We start from the raw sequence: 26119 nt of genomic DNA, 5'->3' as shown, positions 1-26119 counted from the left end.
TGTCTTTTAATATTCTATTCTGTTATTGATGCTGCTGTGAAATTCGGAATTTCCCCTCGAGGGACGAATAAAGGAATATTGAATTGAATTGAATTGAATTGAATTGAATTGAATTGAATTGAATTGAATTGAATTGGCTGAGAGAGTGTGAGAGCGAGAACACCAAATTTAACACACCTGCTCCCCATTCACACCTGAGACCTTGTGACACTAACGAGTCACATGACACCAGGGAGGAAAATGGCTAATTGGGCACAATTTGGCCATTTTCACTTAGAGGTGTACTCACTTTTGTTGCCGGCGGTTTAGACATTAATGTCTGTGTGTTGAGTTACTTTGAGGGCCCAGCAAATTTACACAGTTATACAAGCTGATACTTTACATTGTATCAAAGTGGCATATCTTCAGTGTTGTCCCATGAAAAGATACAATAAAGCTTTTACAAAAATGTGGGGGTGTACTCACTTTTGTGAGATACTGTATATTGTTTCTATTCTTTGCACTTGGTTTTCCTTCTGCTCTCCTTTAGCCTTTATGTATTAAAGCACTGCAACTTTGCATTATTATTATTATTATTATTATTATTATTATTATTATTATTATTATTAATGAAATGCAATAAAAAACTAAACATAGATAACATTAAAATTGTTCTACATTTTGTAAGCCAATCAAAATCTGACTTTGAAGGAGCAGAGCCGATGCAGCAGGTTAGTGGTTAGCGGTGGAGGCCGTCTTTGGAGCAGAGGGTCCGGGTTCAGTCCACCGCAGCTGTTTTCCATCAGAATCCACTTAACGAACACACAGATCCTCCACCTGCTCCCTCGCCGTCCTTTTCCACAAGCAAACAGCAGCTGAATGCAAAACTCCACACCTTCCCAGATGCTTTATTTGCACATCTCTGGACCTCTGTCATACCGCATGGCAGTAACGTACAGGCACAGATTCACATTTCATTCCACCCTGACCTCTCCCCTTAAACTTGTATGTACACGTAATGAAAATTAGTCATGACAATAATGAAGTTTTTCTCTCATGCTACAATGTTCTCTGATGCATAGTTTGGACCAAAGGGCTTCGTGTTTCAGCCCTTTGTGTGAGGAATCTTCTTCTTCTGCTCGTTTCTGCCGCAGCGCTCACGAGCGTGAACGTTAAAAACAGCGAGAGGTTCACAAGTGATGTGTGAGCGTCGACCACCTGATGCGCGTTACCCTGATTCAGAAACAGCCCTCTGCTGGTCTGGACTCCAGCCAACCTGTAGATGATCCACAACATGGATGATTGGCAATTAATCTCTTTGTCTGTGAGGAAAACAGTCCACAGCCATACATTTACTCTCTAATACAGTCTTGCAACTTTTCCCCTGTGCAGTAAACATACTCGGCATCAGTCCATCCGCATTAAATTTTCATGCCATTTAAATAGTTTTCATCTTTTCTCCAGTCTCTCTTAGATCCATCAAAGCCTACATGTGACATATAACTCATAACGACGAATATCTGTGAAAACAGCTCTTCCTGAGAAAGATATGTAGTTGTTAAGAGTTTCAGTTCTTCTCATACAAACAAAATAAGGCAAGTAAAGATTGTCTGATCATGTTTTCTGCGTCTCTGGAGAGGCTCCCATGTGGCCTCTGACGTTAAAAAAAAAAAAAAAAAAAGGTGGTCTGCACGTGTCTGTCAGAACCGGCCTCGTCCCTCCGTCCACATCCTTCGAGAGCCTGAAGGAACGACAGCTCAATATTGCACAGTCCCACGATCGGAGCGTTCCAGTTGGAGGAGATACGAGGTTGTGCTCATGTGGTTGTTGTTGTTGTGCACTTTTCTGTTGGTGTGAAGCCCTTAAAGGTGAATGTTTCATTCAGGTCGAGCTGCTCCTCGTTGTTGGAGGCAGGCGTGCAGAGCAGGGAGGCTGCTGAGCATTTGTGTTTAAAAACCTACCTTTACGTTAGAGATAGCACTTTTTATAACTTCAGAAAATCTCCCTACAGGATTCCTCCAGCTGAACACCAGCTGCTTGTTTTATCCACTGGATGCCAAACTGAGCCAAGATAAATACAGCACCGGCAAGTTTGTCCTCATCTATTAGTAATATGACTGCAATTGTTGTTTTTTTGTCTGTAAATAGTATAAAATGCCAGTTTCTAACTTAAACAAGTGTTTTATTGTGGAGCTAATGCTGTATCGCTGCTGTCAGAGCTCAGCCGAGGAGGAGCTGCTTTGTGCTCCCTCAGCAGGCGAACGGGCTGAAACAGGGCGACCGACCCGAGCGGCTCCTGTCCGAGAAGCTCCGGCTCGCCCTCGTTGGTTAACGTCCCCTCGCTGAGCTTCACTGAGTTTTCTCTCTGGTCCACTTGATCATAGTCTCTGGCGAGCGGTAGAGGAAGATGAGTTTGGCGTACATGTCCTCCTCCAGGTCCAGCTCCCCCGTCTCTCGGACCAGGAAGATGTCGGTGCACAGCTTGAGGATGCGGTCCACGTTGGGCAGCTCCTCAAACATGATGGTGTGGGAGATGCCGCTGAAAAACTCGCGCACGAACTTGCCGATGACCAGAACCACAGACGCGTACAGGCCCATGATCCTAGACAGGGAAGAGAGGAAGTTACACAACGTATACAAAGTGGATTTCTGAGCTCTCTTGCTGGCAGACGACATGCAAAGGCTGCTGCAGGTTCAGGGTTCATCTCTCAGAGTGCTGCTCCAGCAGGAGGCCCCTGCAGGCTGTTGTTTGCAGTGTTGATGTGCAGAGGGGGACGCCACAGCGTGTGCCGTTATCGCCTTTATTTACACGAGGGGACACGGCCAGGATAGCGCTAATGGTGCTACCCTTTCTGACACGATTTTTTGCATGTTTACACACCACCGCCTGATTGGCCAACGTGACTTTCTGGTCATATCGCCAGCTGTTGGTTTGGCGTGCTTTGACATGGCTTCAGCTTGTGTGGACGGTGAGCGTGTTGATTTTCTGGGCTTCCTAATTTCCATAAATCTGCCTTTCCTGCATTCGGTTAATTTCACCCTGTATACACTCAACTATCCACGTCATTAACTGGTCTTTTATGTTTTTCTTGTCTGCACTGACATGAACAGGAGACATGAGACATTTGCTGTCCACGTATGAGCGAGCAACACAGATTCTCTCTCACGTTACAAGTAGAAAACTACTCTACAGGATGAGGATTAAGGTTCATTACTGACCCGTGAAACTGCTTTTCATAAACGGACCAGTTACTTGAAATATCTGGCTGCTTCTTGCATCATCTAATGAAAACAGGACCACAAGACCTTATTGAAGATTTGCAGTAAGAGAAGCTGGGCTCAGGGCTTTTTGTTCTGTGGCTCTGTGGGATGAATCCTGATCTGAGCCACACCCCGGTTTTAAATGTGGATTAAAAGCGTCTGGAAATGTTGCACAGGTCGCCGTTTCTCATCAAACATTATGCAAAATTGTCCTCTAACAAAGATGAGTCAAAAATATATGTACGTGTGTGTAAAAACATCATTTTCTTTTGCAGCGTTCTTTGTCTGTAAATCAGTTCGCCACCCCAAAGATTCATCTTGTGACCTCTTGGCAGGAAATCACCGTTTTATTATTTCCCATAATTTAAACTTCAAATCACCACGGTAATAAGCACCAAGCCTAACAGATGCAGACAATAACCAAACTGTTAAACATGACGCGTCACTGCAAAAACCAAAGCAGGACCAGTCACCACGTACCCATATCCGGCCAGGAAGCCCAAACTGGGGGGGCTGACTTGGTCGCTGAATACGTAGAGCTCCAGCCCCGTGTCGTCCCTGTACTTCTGCTGCTTCTTTGTGATCGGGCCGTCCTCTGTCTGCTTGACGATCCACCACTCCTGAGTCTGATCCCCAGTGTTGTTAGTCCGCTTCAAGGTCAAGGATATGTTAAACATCTTGTTATCTGCAGACAGAAGAATGAAATGAAAGACATTCACAAGGGCCCGAACAGGGAAACTCAATACATGACTCATACAATCAAATAGAAATAAGAAATTTCAGTAATTTCAATATATAAACTAAAAAAAAGTAAAGTTTCTTCTTTAAAGCTACTGTATGTAGAATTTTATTGTGATTTTAGCATCTTTCAGATCACTGATACGTGCAGCAAAGTCAGAAATATTAAAATTGTAATCATCATGGCTTTAAATAAAGACACAAAGACGACTCAAAGTTTTATTTATCGACAAGCACTTTGAGGACAGGTGTCAATTTATTGAAAAGAGGAACTTTAAAAGAGGCTCCTACATCAGTCTAATCTGTACAGTGATAAAGATGTTCACCTTTATAAAGCTGGTCCACAGGCTTGGCATCGGAGTCACTGGGGGCGCGAATATAACGAGGGAAGATGTCCGCCAGGATCCTGCAGAGGACGAGAAGCTGTTAGTTAGCAAGAGGACAGACTCAGGGTTTCATTCTGGTTTCCTCCAGTTCTCATATTAACTGCTGTCGTGTTTAAGGGTGTAAAAGTCAAAAAGTCGTTTCTCCTGTCCTGAGGGATGAAAGATGACGGGTGAGAGCAATGTCACCACTCATGTCCTGTCAAGTATGGAGCTAAAGCCGGGAGGTGGTTAGCTTAGCTTAGCTCAGGAGGAAACCGCTAAGTTCAAAGCTCAAAACATACCTCTAAAGCTAACAAGCTAACACACTGCAACTCCCTCTGCAAAGTCATAGTTTTGCTACCTGTAGAGGAGGAAGGTATCTCATCTGTGACTGACTGATGAGATTTTAGCTCCTCGCAGTGGAAACGTGCAAAGAAGATGGAAAGCAGCTGATAAACTCACACTTTGTTGTCTCCTGTTGCATTGAGGAGCCTGGCGAGGTTCTTCTTGGTGTTTTGGTCGAGGACTGACACTCGTTTCCCAGATGCTGTTTCAGCTTTGGCGCCGAGACTTTGGTTTCTGAGATCACAACAAGAGGGAAAACATGTTGCAGCTGTACGTGTTTTATTTGGCTCCCAGTTACGCCTCGATTGAACTGAGGTACCATTGCATTGAGTGGAAGAGTTCAAAACAAATGATGATCACTAACTGTCGCATAGTTACATACAAGTGAAAGACGTGAATGACAACAAGAAGGAAGGATGTTCGAGAACATTTCGCCGTACCTTTGCACGGACCAGGACACAGTGATGAGGAATTCCTCCTCGGAGCCTAACATCTCGATCAGGTTGTTTCTGCTGGGCGGGCTGATGGTCCACAGGGAGTTGGAGCTGCCTTTCAGCTGTGCGATGTACAGGTCCTGAGACATGTAGCTCTCCAGCCACTGCAAGGCCTCCTAACCGTGGAACCAAACCACATGTCAGGAACACAATTTTGTATTAATTACTCATTAAAACATGTTTAAATTTTGTAAAGATGTCTGGGTAAAGCCCCCGTGTGGTGTGGCTCTACAGAGGTCAGTGCTGGTTGATCCCCCAATTTGGTTCAGAGTGAAATTTCTCAATAAGGATTGCATGGATTGCCATAAAATTTGAATCAATGAGTTAATTAATCGACCACATTGAATTAGATGAGCAGCTATTTGCATTCCCTTGTTTTAGCTTCTCAACTGTGAAGATTTCCTTCATCCTACATGATCATAAACAGAAAAACAGGAAAGTGTGAAAGGTCTTTTTCAACACAACATTTTATGCACTAAAATAACTGAGTCATTGAGAAAATAACAGTTTACGTTGGCTGCTAATTAGCAGATCGGCAAATGTTAGCATGCTAACGTGCTAAACTTTGCATGGCAAACTTGAGTGAGCATAGCTGCAGAGCAGACTGAGCATGTTAGTATGCTAATGTTAGCATTTAGCCCAAAGTGCTGCCACAGTGTCTGTTCTGACACCACAACCAGAGAGGAAACCTTTAGATCGACGTTAAAACCTGGTTTACAGCAGTGCAGTGAATTATATGACATAAAGACAACAGCTGACATCTTGTATTTATGAGGTATGTCTTGTGCTTACATCATCATTATTGTATTTCTTCAGAAATGCGTCAAATTCCTCTTGTGTAACAGGCTGCAGCTGATTTTGCTGAGCGCTCATGGTGAAGATGGGCTGTGAAAAAAAGGACATTTTTATGGAAAATTAGCAAAAGTCTGAAAACACTTGAAAAGTTTTTGAATCAGGTACTTTGCAGCCAGAATACTCACACATCACAGACCAGCAGTAATCACACAAACAGATCAAAAAGCGCCACTTTAAGACGCTCAAATAAAGATCTGGCTTCAGCCTAGAAACAATCCCAGATTTATTTACTTCATCCAGACCTACTTCGACTCAGAAGAGCAGGATTTCATTTCATTTCGAAAAGATCTGGCTTTGGGCACAGCATCTCTTTGGTCTTTTCTTATTTCTGTCTGGCAAATTGTTTGAGCTCAAATGATCTGATCAAACAAACTGTGTCCACACCTGAAAGCCAGCCAGGGTGATTTCAAAGGAGACATCCAGCGGTGGGTTGACGACTCCGGCTACAGATTTAACGAGGGACATGAAGAGCAGCGGGAACCAGACGATACAGATCAGCAGCACTACAATCATGCCTCCCATCCCGTACTTCACCACCTTCTTCTTCTTCTGGCCTCGCGGTTGTGGATACCTCTGCAGGAGCACGAGACGAAAGACAGTGAGATGTATCATGTGACCTGCACGCAGCGCCAATCGGCTGCTGTTTTGACATGACAGTGCAGCTTATTCAGGGGAAGTCCTCATGAAACTTTGTTCCATCTTTCCTCCTGATGCAGTGGTGATAGCTACATGTCTTCTATGGGCTGGAGGTTTCAGGACTTTCAGGACAGGAAGTACTTGCACACTGATGCAGACAAAACAGCAGGAGTGCATTATTTACTGTTGTGAGACCGAGAATAAAGATATTTTTAATGCACTTTTGGGAACATCGCGCACCACAGATACAAACATGTTATCTAACATACAGCTCACTGCAGAGAGTGAGAGTCCAGCCGTCACCCAGCCGATCCAGACCAGACTTTAATCTTATTTCTAAAACAGATCTCCTTCAACAACTCACTAACGTAAATTTCAGCATGAATTCCAACATGACAGACTTTGGCTCTGAAAGCGATTCCTCTCTGATGCCACAGAGATAAACACCTTCTCAGACTCTCTCCAGCACTTGAGGATAAAGATGTGAGCGTAGATGTCCTCCACACAGATCCAGCTGGACAGAGACAGCGAGGTGTCGGTCCAAACCCAGTCCATCACGGCTCGCAGCTCCGTCAGGAACGGCACCAGGCGGAAACTAGAAACAACACACCAGTCTTAGTTATTCTGGCAAAACAGGAGCCTGAAAGAAAATCAGGTTTAATGTCCTTATTCAGAAAATCGTTCTCATGAATTTCTGCATTTTGTCCAAGAGAAGCGCAGGCATAATAAGCTTTGACATGATGATTTAACATTTCTAATGAAACACCAAAACAGAGATAAAAACGATCTCGATTAAAATCACTAAGAGTGATAAAACTGAACAACACCGACTAGTATACTACTAGTAGTATTAGCAGTATACTAGTAAATATATCTGCTCAATGATTTTAATCATTCTAAATGCTAAATTATCGTCTCTTACTGGCTTCTGTTTTTAATTTTCCTTTAAATGTATTTTATTTTCTTTTTATCTTTCTATTCTCTTCTAATTTCTTTCTTTCTTTTTCTCTTTCTTTGAAATGTATGATTTTAATGTATTTTTATGCTTCTGTAAAGCATTTTGAATTGCCTGGTGTATGAAATGTGCTATACAAATAAATTTGCCTTTGCCTTTAGTATTGGCGACCATTATAAGCTATTACATTAATACCACTTAACAGCCCGTATATCATCTCTTATAGGCAGACTTCAGGTAAAAATAATATATATGATATATGCTGGAGACAACTCATGCATTAATGAAATGCTAAGTTCAAATAATGTCAAAAAAAATCAGAAAAATGCTCTTCAAAAGCACACAGAGTCCACGGGGAAGTCTTTAAAACAGACCAAAACCCAAAGATTTACAATCAACAATGACAGAAAAGAGAGGAGAGTAGCACATCCTCTCATTTCAGACAGCTAATCTGCGTAAGCGTTTAACCGACTAATCATTCCAGCCCACAGACGAGCCGAAAACTGACGATTATAAACGTCAGCGCCCCCTTCAACAAATATCTCATTTACACATTTCTGTGTGATAAATGACTCCAGGTGTAATTTGCTCCGTCTCTTTCCATTCTTGCAGCAGCAGCTGGTTGTCAACCGCGACATGACCGGAGCCTTGGACCTGTTTGCCCAGCTGGAAGAAATGATACTTTCCCAGCGTAACTCACCCTTGAAACAGGAAGAGGTTGACATAATTGTAGCTCTTGGTGAGGAAGTTTCCCAAAACACGGGTGGGGTAACCGCAGCGGATCTGATAGGCTGACAGCCCGAAGTAGATGCACTTGACAAAATACCACATCTGAGCGACGATGTTCTCGCTGAAACGCCTACGAGGGGAAGAGAAGCGACAGATTGTAAAAGTGAAGGATGAGGCAGTTTGATTCTTTTGTCATTTACAGGCAACACAAAGAATCTCAAATATTCGGATTATTTTAAGCTTTGAAAACAAAATGACTTGATTGCAGAGCAAAAAAGGGCTAAACACGTTCCTTTTGGATGTGAAACTCTCTGAATGTAAAAACGTTCACACATGGCAGAGAGATGGAGGGCATGAACCGAAGATCTCAAAGCCTGAATGAACTGAAGTCAAATCAATAAAGACACCAATGATTTTGATTGAATCTAAACCTTGAAAGATCGAGTTCTTACTTCTCTGTGACTCCTGGCAGGATGAAGAACATCCAGAAGTGGATGCCAAAGAGCAGGATGACCTGGAAGATGACCTTGCCCATGACGGACTTTCTGAGGTACAGGGCCCGGTCCACCACCATGGTCCCAAACTGGATCAAGACCATGACCAGGAAAGGTCCCGGCACCTGATCCTCCGACAGAGACGACGTGATGTCTGCCGCCGAGTGTTTCTGGAGGGGACATGTGTACATGTTAGGGGCTGTCAGAAGTGATTGTGTTTATGGTTTCGGGTGAAAAGAATCACTTGAACCTACACCAAACGCCCAGAATCCAAACACAATGATGATGAAGTCGACCGTGTCGGCGAGGAACATCAGCACGTAGACGTCTGTGACCGCGCTGTACTCTGGATGGATCAAGTTATGGAAGAACTGCCTCATGGGAAGGTAGATCTCCATGAACCTACAAAGAAATGACGTCACTTTGAGCAAAGAGACAGGTGATCCTCATTCTCAGGAGACCCTGAAGTCAGCTCTGAAGAGCTTTTACGCTCAGCAGCTCAGCTTTAATTGAAAAATCAGGATGATGGTTAAATAAAGGTTATACTCATGTTTTATTGTGAGAGGACGTAACTGATTAAAAAATCCTCTCCGCGTGTCTGAATTACTGCTCTTGATGTAATATCTCAGAAACCACTCGTCCCGCTGTGATTAAATTTAGTACAATAACAATAACAGCACTTACAAAAATCACTCTGACTGGCCTAACGGGAATGCAGTAATTAAAGGTCTAAATTTAGGCCTCTGAAAGGATTTAGCTGCTCCATCCCTCACATCACAGTGCATCCTCCATTATTCGTCCCGTTGCTTCCTCGACGGATCACAGAGTTACACACTTTCTTGTATTGTCAGTAAGCCGCCGCGGGCGGAGATAAACACAGCTGCCTCAGCTTTTATGACCCTGCCATGTTTCACCGTACCGCTTTATGATGAAAGCTTTCCCTTTGAAGAGCTGCTCCTTCAGCTTCTCCATGATCATCTGCTTGCGGGTCTTCTGATGGACGCTGGCCTCGCTGCCATCCTTGCGGCTGCTGTTTTTGGAAGCGGTGCTTCCTGTGGAAAACAATTTACATTTCGAGCTGTAAATGAACCGTGGCGCGACACTGAGTCACGGATGCAGCCTGAGATCCACAAACCCAGAGATAAAATCCAAGGGTCAAGGCTAGAGACGACAGGAAATGAAGTTTTTTTGTGATGATTCCTTCTACTTATCATCGCTGTTAGAGAAAATAACACATTACTCTCAGGTCTTTGCCTTAATGGAAGTGTGCTTATTGTTGACTTTGCCCATTCAGTCTCATGTTTTTGAACCAGCTGTCGAGATCGCAGTAGGAAACACACAACACACAAAGATCTTCACCTCTCTTGGACCTCGCAGAGGAGTGGAGGGAGCGGTGAGAAATGTGCGAGCCTCCGCTGGAGCTCTTGCGTCGCTGGTAGGTCTGCTGCTGCGGGTAGTGCACCTGGACTTGTCCTGAATCAATGGAGGTCCCAAAGTTTAGGGATCTCAAGGTGTGAGTGGAGCCTCGCCTCTCACTGATCAGCGAGGAGGTGGGCTCAGACTCCCGATCCTGCTCCTCTTCGTCTTTCCCCTCGTCCTCTGACTCACTCTGACGAGGCGCCTCTTTCTTTTCTTTGGGGTCGTCCTCGTCCCACAGACCGTGACACTGGAGGTGGAAAAAGGAGGAAAAATGTCAAATCATATTTTTATCTAAATCTGATGAATATTCACCTTTTGTACACCCTGTGCTGCTAAGAGCGGATGTAACAGGTGTTCCCCCCCGACCACAGGCGCATAATCAATCACAGAAATTTCATTTTCTCTGCTCGTATTTTCTTTTTGCTTTTCGGTTGTCTGGAAATTCATTAATAATTATACCTTAGGGAAGCAATGCGCTGTGAAATTTCCCTTCAATTAAATGAAGAGATAACATAGCTGGTGTTTCAGAGGAGCTTCAAACAGAGAATTGTTGTAATTTTGTGGCCTGATTACAGATGAGACATTTCAGGACAGTGAACATCAGCACAGGCTAGGGTTTAAAAACACTGGCATCAGGTTCACCACCATCAAATGATAGTCAGGTGCCATCAGGACACTGAAGACATGTCTTTCTTGCTGTGATCGTCCTGTTCATACTGATGATTAAATGATCCCCTCCTATTGCATTTCCAGTGTAAGCGATGGGGGACAAAATCCGCAGTTCTTGAGGCTTAAGACAAATCAACTTCCAGCTGTTTTAGTACGAAATCCCCTCTTTTGTCTCCCCATTTTTTGTTTCCATGCTGAGCTGAGTGTGGAGGGAAAGTAACACAGAGAGGAAATTTTGCACAGAAAAAGCCGGTGGATTTTGTGCCCCATCACTTAAAGGGACTCGGGGCAAATATACCGGCCACCTCGTATCTATGGGATGAGCTATCAGCCTGATGGTGTTTAATGGACAAAGCTGGCTATTTTCGAGATTTCTCAGACAGAAAAACACATGAAAATGGTAATAAAGGATAGGAACAATCAATTTTTGGTTTTGTTCTTTTCATGGAATTTGTTGACAATAGAAAAAAGTGTAGAATAACACCATACAATCCTTTAATATGATGCACATATTCAGGTTAACGTCGTCCTAATATGCTGCGTTTGCAGGTACCTTCAGGATGGATCTGTGGAAGAAGAGAGCCAGTAACTGGATCAGGTCGTAGTGGACGTAACCGTCCTTCTTCTCCACACCGATGATGTTGGGAGGGTGATATGGTTTGTTCTTATCTATTTTGTTGTTGTTGAAGGGGAAGAAGCCAAACTGGAAGAAGTACTTGATGACGATGGTGACCTGCGGGGAAAACAAAATGTTGTCAGGACGATGCCAAACATTTCAGTGAGACAGTGTTACTGTCAAAAGGTACCAGAGCTTTATTTCTGTCATCAACGCTTAGAAAATGAAAATTGTGAATGTTTTGAAAAGCTGACGTCTTGGAAAAGACATCTTGGTGTCTGTCTGTACCTCAGTGTAGATGATGGCGGTCATCCAGTAGCGCTTGCTGGGCCGGGGCACTGACAGCATGGCCCAGAGGAAGATGGTGATGGGAAGGACCAGGGTGGCGCAGGAGGCCGACACCATGTGGTTGATGATGATGACCAGGTAGCACACCATCTCTGAGTGGGCCACCAGCATGTTGTAGAGGGCGTAGCAGAGCTGGAGGATCAGAGGCTGCCTTTGGTAGAATCTATCGGACTGCTCCAGCTCCTCATCGTAAAACATCCTGGACAGACACAGAGAGATGGACCCATTCTGATTCTAATACACGAATAAATGGGTTTAGAATTTCCTTTACCTAAAAATCACGCATGGAGGGAGTACTGATCGGGCCTACTGGGCGAGGGGCTTCAGAGCAAAAGTAAAACGACCGCAAAGAGACGTAAAACAACCACATGACTACAAAGAGAAGTGTTTCTTTCAGTCTGGGTGTCTTGCTCTTGCTGAGGGGTCTTTCACCTGTCTGTGCCCAGAGGCCCACCGTCTCCTAATGACTTTGACTAGTGCACCTCAATCACAGACAGCCTCAGGGACGAGGAAAGTCTGGGTCCCACTGCAGGTATTTCTGTTGTTGTTGTTGTTGTTGTTGTTGTTGTTGTTGTTGTTGTTGTTGTTGTTGTTGTTGTGGGATGTGCAGCAGTTTATCATTTGAAATTTGAAGGACACCAGGATTCTGGCGACGATATCTGAACCATACTTGCTTTAATACTTTAAGGATGTTTTACAATGAAAACATTTTTTTGTTCATTTAGTAAAATATGCAAAACTTCTCAACTGCAGTTGCCAAAATTCAATAGTCTAAAGTGTAGCATCATTTAACAAGTTATGACTAAAGTCGGGTAACATCTGATGAAAAAATTAAGCATTCAGTAGCAGCTTCATGCCCGACAGGCTTCAGCTGTTTTTACTTACTTGTTGAGCAGCAGTTCGCTGGCCGTCAGCTCAGTGGTCATTGAAGGCAGCATGATGTCCGACCTGCTGTCTGAGCGGCTGTCGGAGGTCATAATCATACGCCTCTTCCTGTCCATGTCACTCTCGTCATCGCTAACTTCCAGACGGTCGAAGCTGACCGCTTTGCTGTAGCTGGGAGGCACGTCAGCGTCAGACGTTTTCGAAGCGTCTGTATCAGGGGTGTAGAGGAGCCCCGCTCTCCCCTCTGTCTGCATGAAGTCCTGCTGCCCTCCCCCCTCCTCACTCTCAGTCATGAACTCCTTCTCCTGGGCAGAAGAAGCAGACTCGGCCTCCTCCGGCCTGAGGGAGGGGCCCTCATCTGGGCCAAAGGACTCCCAGGGAACCTGCTGTCTCTCTTGGCTCTCCTGGTCCTTTGGTTCATCATCTTCCTCCTCATCCTCCAGCCCCTCCTGGCCCTCACCCTCCTCCTCCTCCTCTCTCTCCCTGGGTTCTCCGTCGCTCCACAGACAGCCCTCGGCCCCCTCACTCTCGTCTTGCTGTTGGGATCTCAGGGGAACCTGCTGCTTGTCTTCGCCTTGGTCCTGCTCATCCTCCACTTCCTCTATGGTGTCTGTGGTGCCCTGTCTGGAGTAGAGAGTGATGCACTGGGTCGCTTCACTGCGGAGGACAAAAACAGCAGGGGAGTCTGTTCACGTGGTTCTTAAAATTAAAAAACTAAAAACTGAAATAAAATCTGCACACTTGCCTTCCTCTGAACATGTGCAGGCCCATATCAAAAATTTACAAACCCATATTTATTAAAGCCTTTTTGTCTTTAATACACCTGATTGACTGGAATTTGATTTTTTTGCCATACTAGGGACTGACATAGATGAATATTTTTGCTTTAAAAAAAGAAAAGCGTTTATAAAAACTACATAAAATAAACATTTAAGAAATGGTCTTTTCTATTCACTACACTATAATGTAGTTATAAGTAGACATAAGGACATTTTGACAGTGTTTACTAATGTACAGTATTTGTCCACATGTATAACCGCTCTTATGAGGACATTTTATATCATTACTGTGTTTATTAGTACCATACTGTCATTAATGATCTGTGCTACAGGTGCTGACAAGCACATTAACAAACACATCTGCTTACAGCTGCATTACAGTGTGATATAAACCATTATGAAATGTTTATATATTGTTTATAAATGCTAAATAAGGTGGTTAAAGTGAAGTGTAACTATAAAATTCACCGTTATTGGGTGAAAACCTTGCAGTGATTAAATGGAAACAGGACATGCATTTCTTTTTTATTCTGTAAATCTTTGGCTTTTTGACACGATGTGTTAATGGTTATAGAAACGTCATGCAGCGATTCAGCTGAAAATCAACCAAAAAAACGGATCTGGAGGCAACTTTTGATAAACCGACGGGAGTCAATCATCTTTCCTCATAACAGTGACATGACAGTTAACACAGATGTGATGCAGAGGCCAGGCACCTGGACATGAAGCTGCTGCCACTGTCCATTGATGAATTGGACACGTCCAGGCCGTACATCTTACGCAGTTTGGGCCTGGCGCGCTCGCTGGTTTTGGGAATGCACTCTGGCATGCCATCCAGGTCTTCCAGGGTGGATTGGCGAGAAAACAGAGTGGTTGCCTCCGTGAAGGCACTGAGAGGTGGTGAGAGTGACAGATGCAATGATCAGTGATGAGAAGGATGAGATGGCGTCTACGTTAGGTTACACAGACAGGAGGTTCCCCATGTTCTGTGTAATAAAAGCATTTAACCATAACGTTTAAAATGAGCAGGAAAGTTCATGTTTACCTCATAAAATGACAAGATGCAGTAAAGAATGAGGATGAAATGTGATGATAACCATGAGATGATATTAATTCCTCCATGAAAAATCAATCAATCTGAGGAATCACGATTCCAGACCGGGTACAAACATGAAGACGTCATGAAGCGAGGATCTATTGTTGTCTCCCTCAGCTCTGGTAAACACTCTCCAAAACATTTCGCTGCTGATTCGACCACCATCGGGCTGTGCATACCTGGATATGGTGTCTCTGGAGGCTGTGGAGTCCTGGCTCTCCATGCGGTAGCCTCCTCGCCTTCTTCGGACCCTGGTGGAGCCTGAGGCCGACTCGTCCTCGCTTAGCCGATCCATACTGGCCTGCCTGGACATGTTGAGCCTCATGGCCTTCTGGTAGTAGACGTGGATGCTCTCTCTGGACGGCACGTTACCCTGGCAGGAGGAGAGGAGTTAATAATTTACTACTTCTCTTGATCACACTAATGTCCATCAGTTGGCTCATATATGAGCTAAGGTGACTTCTTCTACATGATAAAACGTGCAGGTTCTCGGTACCTTCTTGACCTCTCTGGTCAGCATGCAGCGCTCTATGCGCAGCACGGTGGAGATGTCGATGTACTCTCTGCACATGTCGTTCATCCACTTGGTGAAGCTGTCCACCGTCGTCTGGAAGAGCACCCAGGTGAACTTTATGATGTTGAACACTCGCTTGATGATGTTGTCTGAGGGAGGACGCACGACGCAGAACGCGTTACAGCATATCACAATTTCAAAACCACAGAATTAAAACTTTCTAGGTGAACTAAAGAACTTGCAAACTGGCTGCTAGGGGCAGTGAGAAACAGCAGATTTTCATGTTAATATGAAGAATTTATGCTGACAAGCTGACATTACTGAACTTCACAGAGCGTACTGAAGGAACATGGACCAACAAGGGTCACTGAGAGGGGACAAACAGGCAAAAGCTTGAATGCTGATGAGTCCTATTTTCTTTGTTTGTGGAATTTCACCAAAGCACTTCCTGTAAACCAACCTGGACCACCAGACTTCTTGTTCTCCTCTCCCTTTTCTTGCCCATCTGAGAGCTCACCAACCTCTATGGCCACATGACCTGCTGAAGTACAGGAAGTACACAGGAAACTTTCAGACACTAACGTTAAAGTTTGTTTCATGTGAGTTTTTTTTTTTGTCCTTAGGACTTGCTTACCGTCTTTCTTGCTTTTTCTGTGTCTCACTCCCTTGGTGTATTTTTTCCAAAATTTGCGTTTCTCCTTGCCTCGTGCCCTCAGGGCAGCTTTGGGGTCTGTGATCCAGGCGTGATAAAGAAACTGGAGAGAAGAGGGAAGGAGTTTAGTATCAATGTGAAGAAAGGAGGTAAATAATGGAAGAACAACAAAAGCAAACAGGAAATTTAAACGACAGTTTAAGGTGGCTTTGCACATTTTAGCCAATCAATCAATTACAAATCATGGACACAAAAAACCCAATACCTTAACTTTTATAAAAAGGATTTCAACATAACATCTGAACATTGCTCATGAATGAAATGCTTCTCAGGAGGGACTCTCACATAGCTTCCTTGAATGCACCAACACAGACCAACAACACATTCAATAGTCCAAAAATCACTTTAATAAAACAAGCATGATCTGTTATTCTTAAAACATACGGTATACCAAAGAAAATAGCCGGCGGTCTTGTTAAGAATTAACATTTTTTCAGATAATGCACTGAAACATGCAAAACCTCCAGTGTGACACTGAGAGACGAGGCCCAAATGCTAACTGCTAATACTGCTGTTGCTTCACTGATCATGACAACTCACAAACGCTCGAAGCTCAAAGCAGACGGCACGAAAAGATCAAACCAGACAGGAAACACAACCAGCACCTTGTCAGAATAAAGCTCCGCTTCATGCAGCCCACTTCAAGCCAATCAGGCAGACAACAACATGCAAAAGCATCTCCAGTTCACGTTGGATGATTTATTCCAAATCAGCATCCGTTCGTGAAGCGGATCAAAGCACCAGACATGAGCTGGAAAGGCAGCTTGCTGTGGCGTCAGTCGCTACTTGAAAGTGTCAGATGTTCGTACAGAGAGCAAGCTGTGTTAGTTCTGATGGTGAGTACCTTTCCTGCCTTGACCACATACTGTAGTATAGTTCTAGGCAGCTTAATGATTGACTTGGGCAAAGCCAGAACAGCAGAGACAAACTTCCCAATAGCTCGCTACAGAGAAACAACAGAGTGGGAGAGGATTAGTAGATTAGTAGCAATATCATCAAAAACAACAGGGGTTAAATGTGTTACGAGGCAGTGAAGAGAGGATTTTGTAGTCCAGGATACGGTGCAGGTGAATATGCACACACTCCTGAATGCAAGCATTCAAAGCCGTGTGTCCTTCATAACAATAAAATCTGAATTCTGCGCACACAATGACTACGTGTCCATGCACGCTGATACTCCACGGTTATTCCAAATATAAAAACATTCAGAATTTCACAAAAGGTCATGTAAACAGCACATTCTGGTTAGGCCTAATATCGATATTATTCAGCTGTCAGAAACATGTATACCAGGCGTTCAGACTATGCATCTCAGCTCTGTGCACTGCAAAGCCAACAGCCTGCGAGGCCGAGGCACAGCCGAATGCACTGAAGACCACTTTTCTGGTGGGAGAGAGGAACACTCTGAAAGACCTGCATATCAGCAGGTTTACGCAAAAATATTAAAAAAGTTTTGTTAATCAGAGCATGAACAGCTGCGTCTCAATGGGAATATCAGTGGAGTATCAACTGTCATTAGCCACGTAAACAGCTTAGAAGAAGGGCCAAAACAGAACATTTTGTGCATGTAAACGCAGTCACTGATGGATTAACGATTTAACATAACAATACTGTCATACATGATAATATATCATGCACAGGTGACATTTTACTAGAGTCAGGCTTTATTATTTTTTCCACCACTGGACACAGTAAATGTAAATATTCAAATAATGTGCCAGTACTGTACAGTGCTGAGTAAATAGAACGTTCTTCTTCACCTTTGTTTAATGACAGATTCTCATCAATAACAAAAACATGTCATCGCGTGATTAAATAACCAAGCTGATGGAAAAGTGAGGCACCACTTGAAGTCACCTGAAACGCCGACTTCTTCGGCGGTTCATCGTCTTTTTTCTCCTCCTCCTCCTCCTCTTCCTCGCTGTCAGTTTCAAACAAGTAATAGTCTCCACTCCTAACCACTGAGGGGGCAGAGGGTAAAGCGCTGTTACATTCAGTCACACAGAGGCTGGAGTCATTCATCGTTTTCACAACATCAAAATGAGGCTCAGAGGAGGTTCACTTGCTGAAAGGAAGATCTGCCGAGAGGGAAATCGAAGCGTTTACCTGTAAATTCTACGCAGTTCACTACAAATCAAACACTTAATTGTCTCTACTGTAAGTCGTGGTGCAGACACACTTTTAAAAACATCAGAGACACGAGAGGATGAAACAGAAAATGCAGAAAACACACAACGCGTCATTAATGTTAGTATGACTGACATAACTCTGAGCACAAAGCACAGTGGAGAGTGTCTATTCAAGACTGTTATGCCTTTCAGCTGTTTGACAGAGCATTAATATCTGCACTGATTAAGTGTCAGAAGCAATGGGATAGACAAGGCTGACTTATGTCCTTGAACAGAACCACAGTGGGCGGGAGGTGAGGGAGGATGCTGGGATGTGGAGACGAAACATCAAATGACAAAGAGATAAAATGGAGAAATAATTTGAAAATGTCATGTGGGGGTGGAATACCATATGAGACATGAGGTCAAACCAAACAGGCAACCGCTGTATCGACTCAGAAAGACGTTTTTTTTTTCACCATTAAGAGACCACAGAGGTCGTCTTTTAAATATCCGATCGGTGGTCCAGTCTGCTGTTTCATTTTCTCCAACCTTGCACCTGTTTGGTGATCATGTCCGCAGGCAAAGAATGAACAAACCCTTCATCCTTTATTCCAGTACTGAGAATAAAGGCGAGTTTCATATCTTTGCGTGGAAACGTTCTACGATGGAGCGATTCTCTACTGTGGGCCCTTCAGGAGAGACTGGTGATGCTGTTTATGTTTTAAACAACGTCAAGCACAAACCTCCAGCCGTTAGTCATTTTCTCTTTCTTCATTGTCTCATCGTGTCTATTTAAGGCAACCCCGCTTCGCACCAACACTGTTTTGTAAATGATCTTGAAGTGCTTCTACACAGACTGTGCACAGGTGGGCGAGAGCTACAGGTTACAAGGGCCCTTAAATAGAGACAGAAAAGGACTAAAGTCTGGATGGAGCAAGGCTACTGTGTGCTGGTGCCTTCAGAGCCCAGGGACAGTATGGGAATCCTCAGCGTTCTGGTCAAGGACACAAGGGCCAATCAGAGTGGAGGAAGAGAAAAAAGGGGGGTTGGGGGTCAACCTACTGGAAGCATGGTCAACCCACGGCCTCCACCACTGCTTTTTTTTGGTCTTGGCTTTCGTTCGCTGTGCTCCTAAAATTTCACAAATACAGCAATGCAACATTTGATAAGAAAATGATTTTTTTCTGCAAACTTCAAGGCATATTTTCACTCGATTAAGCTGCTTTTTTGGATCAAACACTAATGAAAATGCATCATTACACAACATATGCTGATGAATTAGGTTGATTAATACACTCTCACCCATCTTCCTTCAGAGCTACAAGTAATCAAATGACCTAAACACCAAGTTTTCTAACATTGACCGCACACAGAGATGCCCCCGGCAGCCTTCATCATACCATCATCATCATCCTCCTCCTCAGGCTGAATGAAGGTCTGTCCTTCCCCAGACTCCTGCGCAATGCTCAGCATCTTCTCCTTGCCCCTCTTAAATTTTTGCTGCCTCACCTTAATGCGCTCCATCCTGATTAGATCAGAGAGACAGCGAAGAGACACGAGGTATCGACACAGAGGAACATCAGCGACGGCCTTCAACACACCGACATAAACATCCAGCCTTCGTATGGAAATCAGTGTACGTTATGTAACAGCGGAGTGCTCATTAGAGCGGGTGAGTGGATGTTATCAGAGCTGATGAGTAACTCCTGAGGTAACTGTAAGTGGTGGAAATACATTGACTTTATGTAGTATGATATACTGAGAGACGGCTTCCTGGAAACAGCAAAGATGGAGCCAGGAGCTGCTTTTAATCCAGATTTCAAGTGGCTTTCTGAATCATGTTTACTTACTTATGAATTAAATTAGGCCTAATGTACATTAAACCACCGCTGAAAATAGTCCCCAGCAAACACACTGCTTACACTGAGCAACATTTGCTTTAAACTACAGCAGCTAGCTGTTTGGGAAACGACTGAGCCTCCTTTATAAAAATGAAACTATACACTATTTTTTATTTTTGTCTCCAGTGGAAGTCAAAGGGTTTGGGACGGAGCGCTGAAGACGAACAAATTGTCGGTTGGTTTTGGCCAATTTTGGTCTTTTCAAGGGCAACACGACAACAGCCATCTTTCAAATGACAGGAAAATAACCAATCACAGTAAGAATCAGGCAGCATAGAAAAAAGCTTTTTTAAAGTCCCACAGTACAAAATGCTGAAAATGTTGTCTTCCAAAGAATGTATTTGCTTCTTGCGCTCTTTTGCCTCTTTCAGACACAACCCTTGTACCCGAACTGGTCCTGGAGTAGCTCCAAATACATCTGCTGTATCAACTCTAACCCAGAGGAAGACAACTGCCAAGGACGAAGTCTTGGCCAACACTTTATCAAATTCAAATTTTAAAACATCCCCTAGTGTTACACAAAAACCCAAACCACAGCATTGCACAACATGGAGAGAGTCAAATATCTCACTGTCTCTTCAGCTGCTCCACAGATTTGCGCTCCTCCTCCAGTCTGGCTCTCACCGCCTTCACTATGGTGGCCTGGAAAAGCTCCGCCCCTCTGAAACACACACACACGGGGGGCCAATCAAATGTCGGCGTGTGAAGGTTCGATCCAATCTTACTGTTTAACGGCAAAACAATAACAACAATTAAATAAAACACGGTAATTAAAATCTGTCATGCCAGGGTAAATTGATTCCATATTTATATCGCTGTGATTTAACTACACTGGGGAAGACAATCAAAAAAGGAGCCAGGCTGAAGTTTACAGAAATACCACCGACTTGAACTGCACATTTCTCCTCGTGCATGTTTCTCATTAGTTTCTGTTACGCAAACAGAAAATTCGAGTTAAGCTTTTATCAAACTTCCAGAGTTCTTACACAGAAGAGACACAAATCGTTCCCATTATTGAAGGATTTTGGATTCTTTGGCTGATGTGTTCGATTGATCACCAGTCACTGGTTTGTCTTCCCAGTTGAAAGTCTATCTTGTACTTTACTGGTTGCTTTCTTTCCAAAACTGAATCTAGAAGTCACAACAGACTTTTCATCCTGTCATGGCAGGAAGAGCCCGGCCGCCCCGCCTCAGCTGTTGGAGCAGCACCTCGGGGCCTCGGCTCAGCCTTGCTCTCAGCTGCGTACCTGGACGCGAGGATCTGCGATGCCCTGATATCAGCCACCACGTGGAGGAAGTAGTAGCTCATGAAGACTCGTCTCTGCAGCAGCAGGAAGGCGAAGCAGATGCTGTCCCAGATGATGCCGGCCTCGTTGTTGGGCACCTCACAGTTATCCTGATCAGCTGGGTTAAACAGTCACACACGATCTCGTTTCACCAATTTCATTTTACAAACTTTTACAAACTTTACGACTTGTTCGCACCGAAGTAATTCATTAGTGGAATTAAAATCGTTAATCTGAAACGAGTTCTTCTCTTTGAATGCGAGCAGCTGTGCAGTTGATGTTAGAATATCACCATTACTGTCAGCCTGATTGTGATTGGCTCTAATAGCGGGTGAAAGCGAGGACGTTTATGAGTGTAAGCTCCACAGACGCTCAAGGATGTTGATGCAGACTGTTATTGCTCGTTTCTGACAAATGTATGTGAAATTCATGCTCTTACTAGATAATTATTCTCTAATGTTTTATGACTGTGCGCTGCCTTACATTATGCTGTCTTCTGGCTCAGTGCACAGTGTGGTCTCATCTATTTTCTAAAGCTGGAACTGCTGCAGCTACGAAACATTATCAGAGGCAAAGCCGTGTCAGACGTCCCCTTCAGCTGGTTCTCACCAGATAGATGCAGAGAAAGAAACTCAGGAGCAACAGAGACATGATTAAAGGACGTGTTAGTCTCTGGGATGACCACACGCTCTGTGACATACGAGACTGTGTGTAGAGTTACGGCTGCTGGACTTCACTCCAGTCATCTCTCTGCCTGAGAAACTGGGGATCCATTTGCAAATCATTTGCAAATACTGCAATAACTTTACTTTATTAAAGAAATTTCCATAAGAATAAATCACTGAGTTTCACTGAATGAGGCTTTAATCTCAGCGTCTTGGGAAACACACTCCTGGACACTCAATCTGGCACCGACACGACATGTATGACTAATGACTGTAGCTGAGTGAGGATCTGCACTCGTTCTATTACTGAAGGGGTTATCCACCTCCTCGTTAAAGTGAAGTGTTGAATGTACTCACACTTGGTGTTGATGTTGTAGTCCTTGATGGTGCAGCCCAGACTGAACAACTGGATCAACCAGCAGTGGTTCTTCATCAGAGAGTTGATGTACCCACAAGCCAGGATCTAAGAACAAGGATTATTATAGACTTATAGACACAGTATGCAGTCATGCAGACAGACGTTTCAACATCGAAACAGTCTGGACTCGATATACAAGACAAGACAGACGACTCACAGACAAAATGTTCTTCATGGTGATTACAAAGATGTTGTAGGCGATCAGGAAGTCCCAGTAGTGGAGGATCTTTTTGATTGGTTTGAGCAACAGCTCACCGCCAAAGAGCAGGAAGTAGAAGCAGGCCACCAGGTAGCCCATGCAGAAGACGCTGATGCGGGTGGTCCCAGTGATGAAGATGATGGTGAGGACAAACCAGAACAGGTAGCTGAACATGATGACCTTCAGCATGTCCAGGTAGGACCTGGAGGACAGTGGTGAAACCAATGCGTCAGCGATAATTTGACAAAAGGATTGCACGTTTTTCCAGAAGCCTTGGCGGCTCCTAATGTCAGAGACAGATCCATGTTCACCAAATCTGAACTTCAGTGCAGAGAGTTGATGTATGTGACATCAATAAATGCAACATACAGAGAATCCTTTGCTCTTTTTTCAATGTTATTTCCTGTAGGTAGAGAGGCGTCTGTGTCCAACAGCAGAGTCTAATTCTAATCCAACAGCACCTCCATTAGCTTGAGAGAACAGTCTTAACTCAAGGGCCACTGAACAGGTTTTTTCCAGGGCTTTCATTCATCTCTCTCCACACAGATGAAGACCATGTTGACCACATGTTATCACATGACCAGAGCTCTGTATGTACTTCAGTCATTTGATGACAACAGAGCCAACTCCCTGACGCCTGAGCAAACTCCATTTGCGGATGAGAAGTGTGAGATGTGGTTGAAAGCTGCAGAAAAGGTTAGAAAGGAGACCTTCAGTTACAGTAAGAAACTATTTTCCACTGTTTAGTGCATTAGTGCAGACAGACAGACAGACAGACAGACAGACAGACGTATATAAACGTTTTGCCAAATGTGGCTTTATTTGTAAAGTTTATCCTGCATTCACTCCTCTCAAGCTCACTCACTCATGATTTCCTTGCAGTCACTGTCTGCGCTGTCACTGAGATATCAGCTGTTCCCATCAACTGGTCACATCTATCCAATAGCACGGCGACACACCTTCATTGTTATATCATCTTGCTGCTGTCTTTTAAATATGATCTGCTCTCTCTGGATGTGCACTGCTCCACCTCCCCATCGCTGCCCAGTCTTTGTAGAGTCATCAGCCACCACCATCACCAGCGTCTGGACTCCATCTAGAGTCTAACCACCAAAAACTTTCTACAAGACTTAATTATCACATATCATCTGTCACAACAGAGAATCATCTTTACTTGATTCACTTGTCTCTCTTGACTGAAATGAAGGTGAAAGCAAACAGCATGGACCCCGGTCACCTGAGCTAAGTTGCTAACAAGGATGCATGTTTACCACAGAATGAACGTCAAAACAACATTTCAGTTCATTCTGCTGCTGTGTGCATAATCCACTCATCAATCACACTTAGTGTATCACTTAGTGTCAGGACACCGGTAAGAGTCTGATCAATGAATGCGAACCAGAGCTGAAACCGGACTCCCGTCGCTGAGCTCCTGCGTGCGCTGCGTGTGTCCAACATGCTAAAAGCATGCGTGTGGATCCTGCGTTATCATGTCAGAGCGTGCTGATATGATGAGTGGAGTGCAAACATAGGAAGCAACGTGCGTTAATTTGACGGAAAACATGGGACCACAACAACGGCTGCAGCAGCTCTGATGAAGTGGGTTTGGATGGGGCGATGCGTTGATGGGCCGGAATAGCTGAGTGAGTGTCCGTCTTCATCAGGGGGAGAAAATACCTTTTCCATACTTAAAAGCTATTTATTGAGTTAGAGTACAGGGCAAAAGCGTCTGCGTCGCGGAGTGACGGACAGAGTGTTTTTGTGGATTATGGATTTCTCCCCCACCCCGTATCCGTAATTTGATCCTGGAGGGAAACGATGGAATAAGTGCAGAGCTGCTGTGGCGTGGACAGACGGGCTGTACAGCTCTCTTTCTCTCTACCAGGGCTTGTTGATGGACACAGAGTGCGTTAATAAAAGACGTGTCCACTTTGCGCATAAAAACAGTGGAATGTGAAGAGCACATAATCAATGACTGTGGACAGGTCAGGATGCTCTCGCTGTCTTTCTGACTCGCTCTCTGTTTCCCTGCCTCTCAAAACCCCGTCTTCACTCTCTTTTATGTGCCATGTCAGTATCTAGCTGGAGATTCAAACATCGGACCGCAGCCAAAATTCTGAATTATGCATACAGCGGGTGTTCAATAACCGCTCTCACTAAGCTACTGACATGAGCTACTGTCATCTGTCAGTTTTTTCTTACCTTTATTTATCTGGGATAAGAGATCTGCTGAGCGGGTATGTTCTTATTCAGCACCACTCCACTTAAGATTTCTACAGTTACACAGTTAGCAGCCAAGTACAACAGCAGTTTTCTTTCTACTGAGTCCTCTCTGAGCAGCTCGACGGAGAGGCTGGGGAGCACAGTAAGCATCTGACTCGACCGCACCTCTGCGCCTGTCTGTGATTCCTGGTGCACGTTTTGTTTTGAAGCTGCATTAACCGACTGTGTGAACCGCCTGTGGACTTAAAACACTGACGTATCATCACGTGAATAGAGCTTTTAAAGAAATGAATAGTGTTGATATGGTTAAAGTTAAATAGGTCTAATGTTAAAATCCTTATTTTCAGAATTTCTGAGACCATTATAAATAGCATTATACAATTTAAATTAGCATTAGCATCTATGAGGTCTTCAACATTTACCAAATGTAGTCTGAGGGAAAAATGTCATGATAAAATAATTTCACAAATATAGGCATGTCTGCATTGGTAGAACTGAATTAAAACAATGGTAAAACTTGATTTATTTAGATGAAAATATGATCTAAAAAAAAAAAGATCCTTTTTTTATAGTGTTTCTTGTTTTGCTGTAATTGTAAGACTCTAAAATCATTAAACATCAATTAAGCCAGCTCCTTGGCTTCCTTTCCATTTCAGTGTTTTGTTGTCCTCCATGTTAATGTCGGCTCAGTCAGGCTCCAATTGCACCAAAATTATGACAACTGTTTCAAGTGAATCTAATGTAAAATCTAATTTAAGTATTGAAATACAAGATCTGGGATCCATGGCCATATACTGTATCCATGGAGCCCTAATAGGGATACTTGGGCCACTTCCTGCTGCAGTGTGATGTCAGTGTAGGCTGCTGTACCTGCAGTGGATGAAGTCGGGGACGGGGTTGTGGACGCTGAAAGAGGCTGCGTCCAGGTCTCTGCAGATCTCCACGTTGTCTCCGGCCATGAGGCGGACTGCCGCCTTGTTCTCATCATCGAAGACCTGCCTCTGCATAGAGGCACACAGCAGCAACATGAAGTCATCTAGAAAAGAGGAGAGGAGACATCTCATATGACAGCCATCAGCACCAGAAACACCACGTAATCAGAAAAATGTGGTTCGACTCAGCTCCGAAGCTGCACAGATACACATACAGATGAGGAACGATGAATTGGGTCTGGTGTGGAAGTCTGGAACGTAGAGCCACTTGACCACATTGGAGTCTGTCGTAGAGTTGGGAAACCTCCAGGGATAGTCTGAAAGGAAAGCAAACAAGTCAAGGCCTCAGTGTTCTTCTGGAATAAGTTTTACACAGATACGCATGTTGTGAATAAACAAAATTTGATCCTACAAGCTAACGGACATGTAATAAATAGCTAATTTTGAGACTTAGCGCTATCACCTTGACACAGCACAGACAGTTTGAGCTAAGAT

The 26119-nt window shown here is 44.0% G+C and overlaps 1 protein-coding gene across 1 annotated transcript in view; it reads right to left on the bottom strand.

Annotated features, from left to right (window-relative positions):
• Positions 1–720: 720 nt before the first annotated feature.
• Positions 721–26119, bottom strand: part of LOC139339088 (piezo-type mechanosensitive ion channel component 2) — an 81489-nt gene continuing 56090 nt past the window's right edge. Inside the window, exons 24-54 of the mRNA XM_070974543.1 lie at positions 25840–25941; positions 25563–25728; positions 22428–22671; positions 22210–22315; positions 21149–21305; positions 20473–20562; positions 19401–19525; positions 19063–19131; positions 17747–17850; positions 16734–16832; positions 15812–15932; positions 15638–15718; positions 15160–15326; positions 14843–15036; positions 14284–14457; positions 12789–13445; positions 11844–12102; positions 11493–11672; positions 10211–10517; positions 9771–9903; positions 9106–9253; positions 8810–9021; positions 8329–8487; positions 7121–7268; positions 6422–6610; positions 5975–6067; positions 5129–5298; positions 4806–4922; positions 4305–4384; positions 3721–3925; positions 721–2581 (exon numbers count right to left, since the gene is read on the bottom strand). Coding sequence (XP_070830644.1) covers positions 2329–2581; positions 3721–3925; positions 4305–4384; positions 4806–4922; positions 5129–5298; positions 5975–6067; positions 6422–6610; positions 7121–7268; positions 8329–8487; positions 8810–9021; positions 9106–9253; positions 9771–9903; positions 10211–10517; positions 11493–11672; positions 11844–12102; positions 12789–13445; positions 14284–14457; positions 14843–15036; positions 15160–15326; positions 15638–15718; positions 15812–15932; positions 16734–16832; positions 17747–17850; positions 19063–19131; positions 19401–19525; positions 20473–20562; positions 21149–21305; positions 22210–22315; positions 22428–22671; positions 25563–25728; positions 25840–25941 — 5309 coding nt within the window. The 3' untranslated portion in view covers positions 721–2328. The remainder of the gene's footprint in view (positions 2582–3720; positions 3926–4304; positions 4385–4805; positions 4923–5128; positions 5299–5974; positions 6068–6421; positions 6611–7120; positions 7269–8328; positions 8488–8809; positions 9022–9105; positions 9254–9770; positions 9904–10210; positions 10518–11492; positions 11673–11843; positions 12103–12788; positions 13446–14283; positions 14458–14842; positions 15037–15159; positions 15327–15637; positions 15719–15811; positions 15933–16733; positions 16833–17746; positions 17851–19062; positions 19132–19400; positions 19526–20472; positions 20563–21148; positions 21306–22209; positions 22316–22427; positions 22672–25562; positions 25729–25839; positions 25942–26119) is intronic.

This window comes from Chaetodon trifascialis, chromosome 11 (assembly GCF_039877785.1).
Source record: "Chaetodon trifascialis isolate fChaTrf1 chromosome 11, fChaTrf1.hap1, whole genome shotgun sequence".
In the NCBI taxonomy this organism is placed as follows: Eukaryota; Metazoa; Chordata; class Actinopteri; order Chaetodontiformes; family Chaetodontidae; genus Chaetodon; species Chaetodon trifascialis.
Note: the sequence above shows the minus strand (reverse complement) of the source record. Positions and strands in the feature narration are given on the sequence as shown.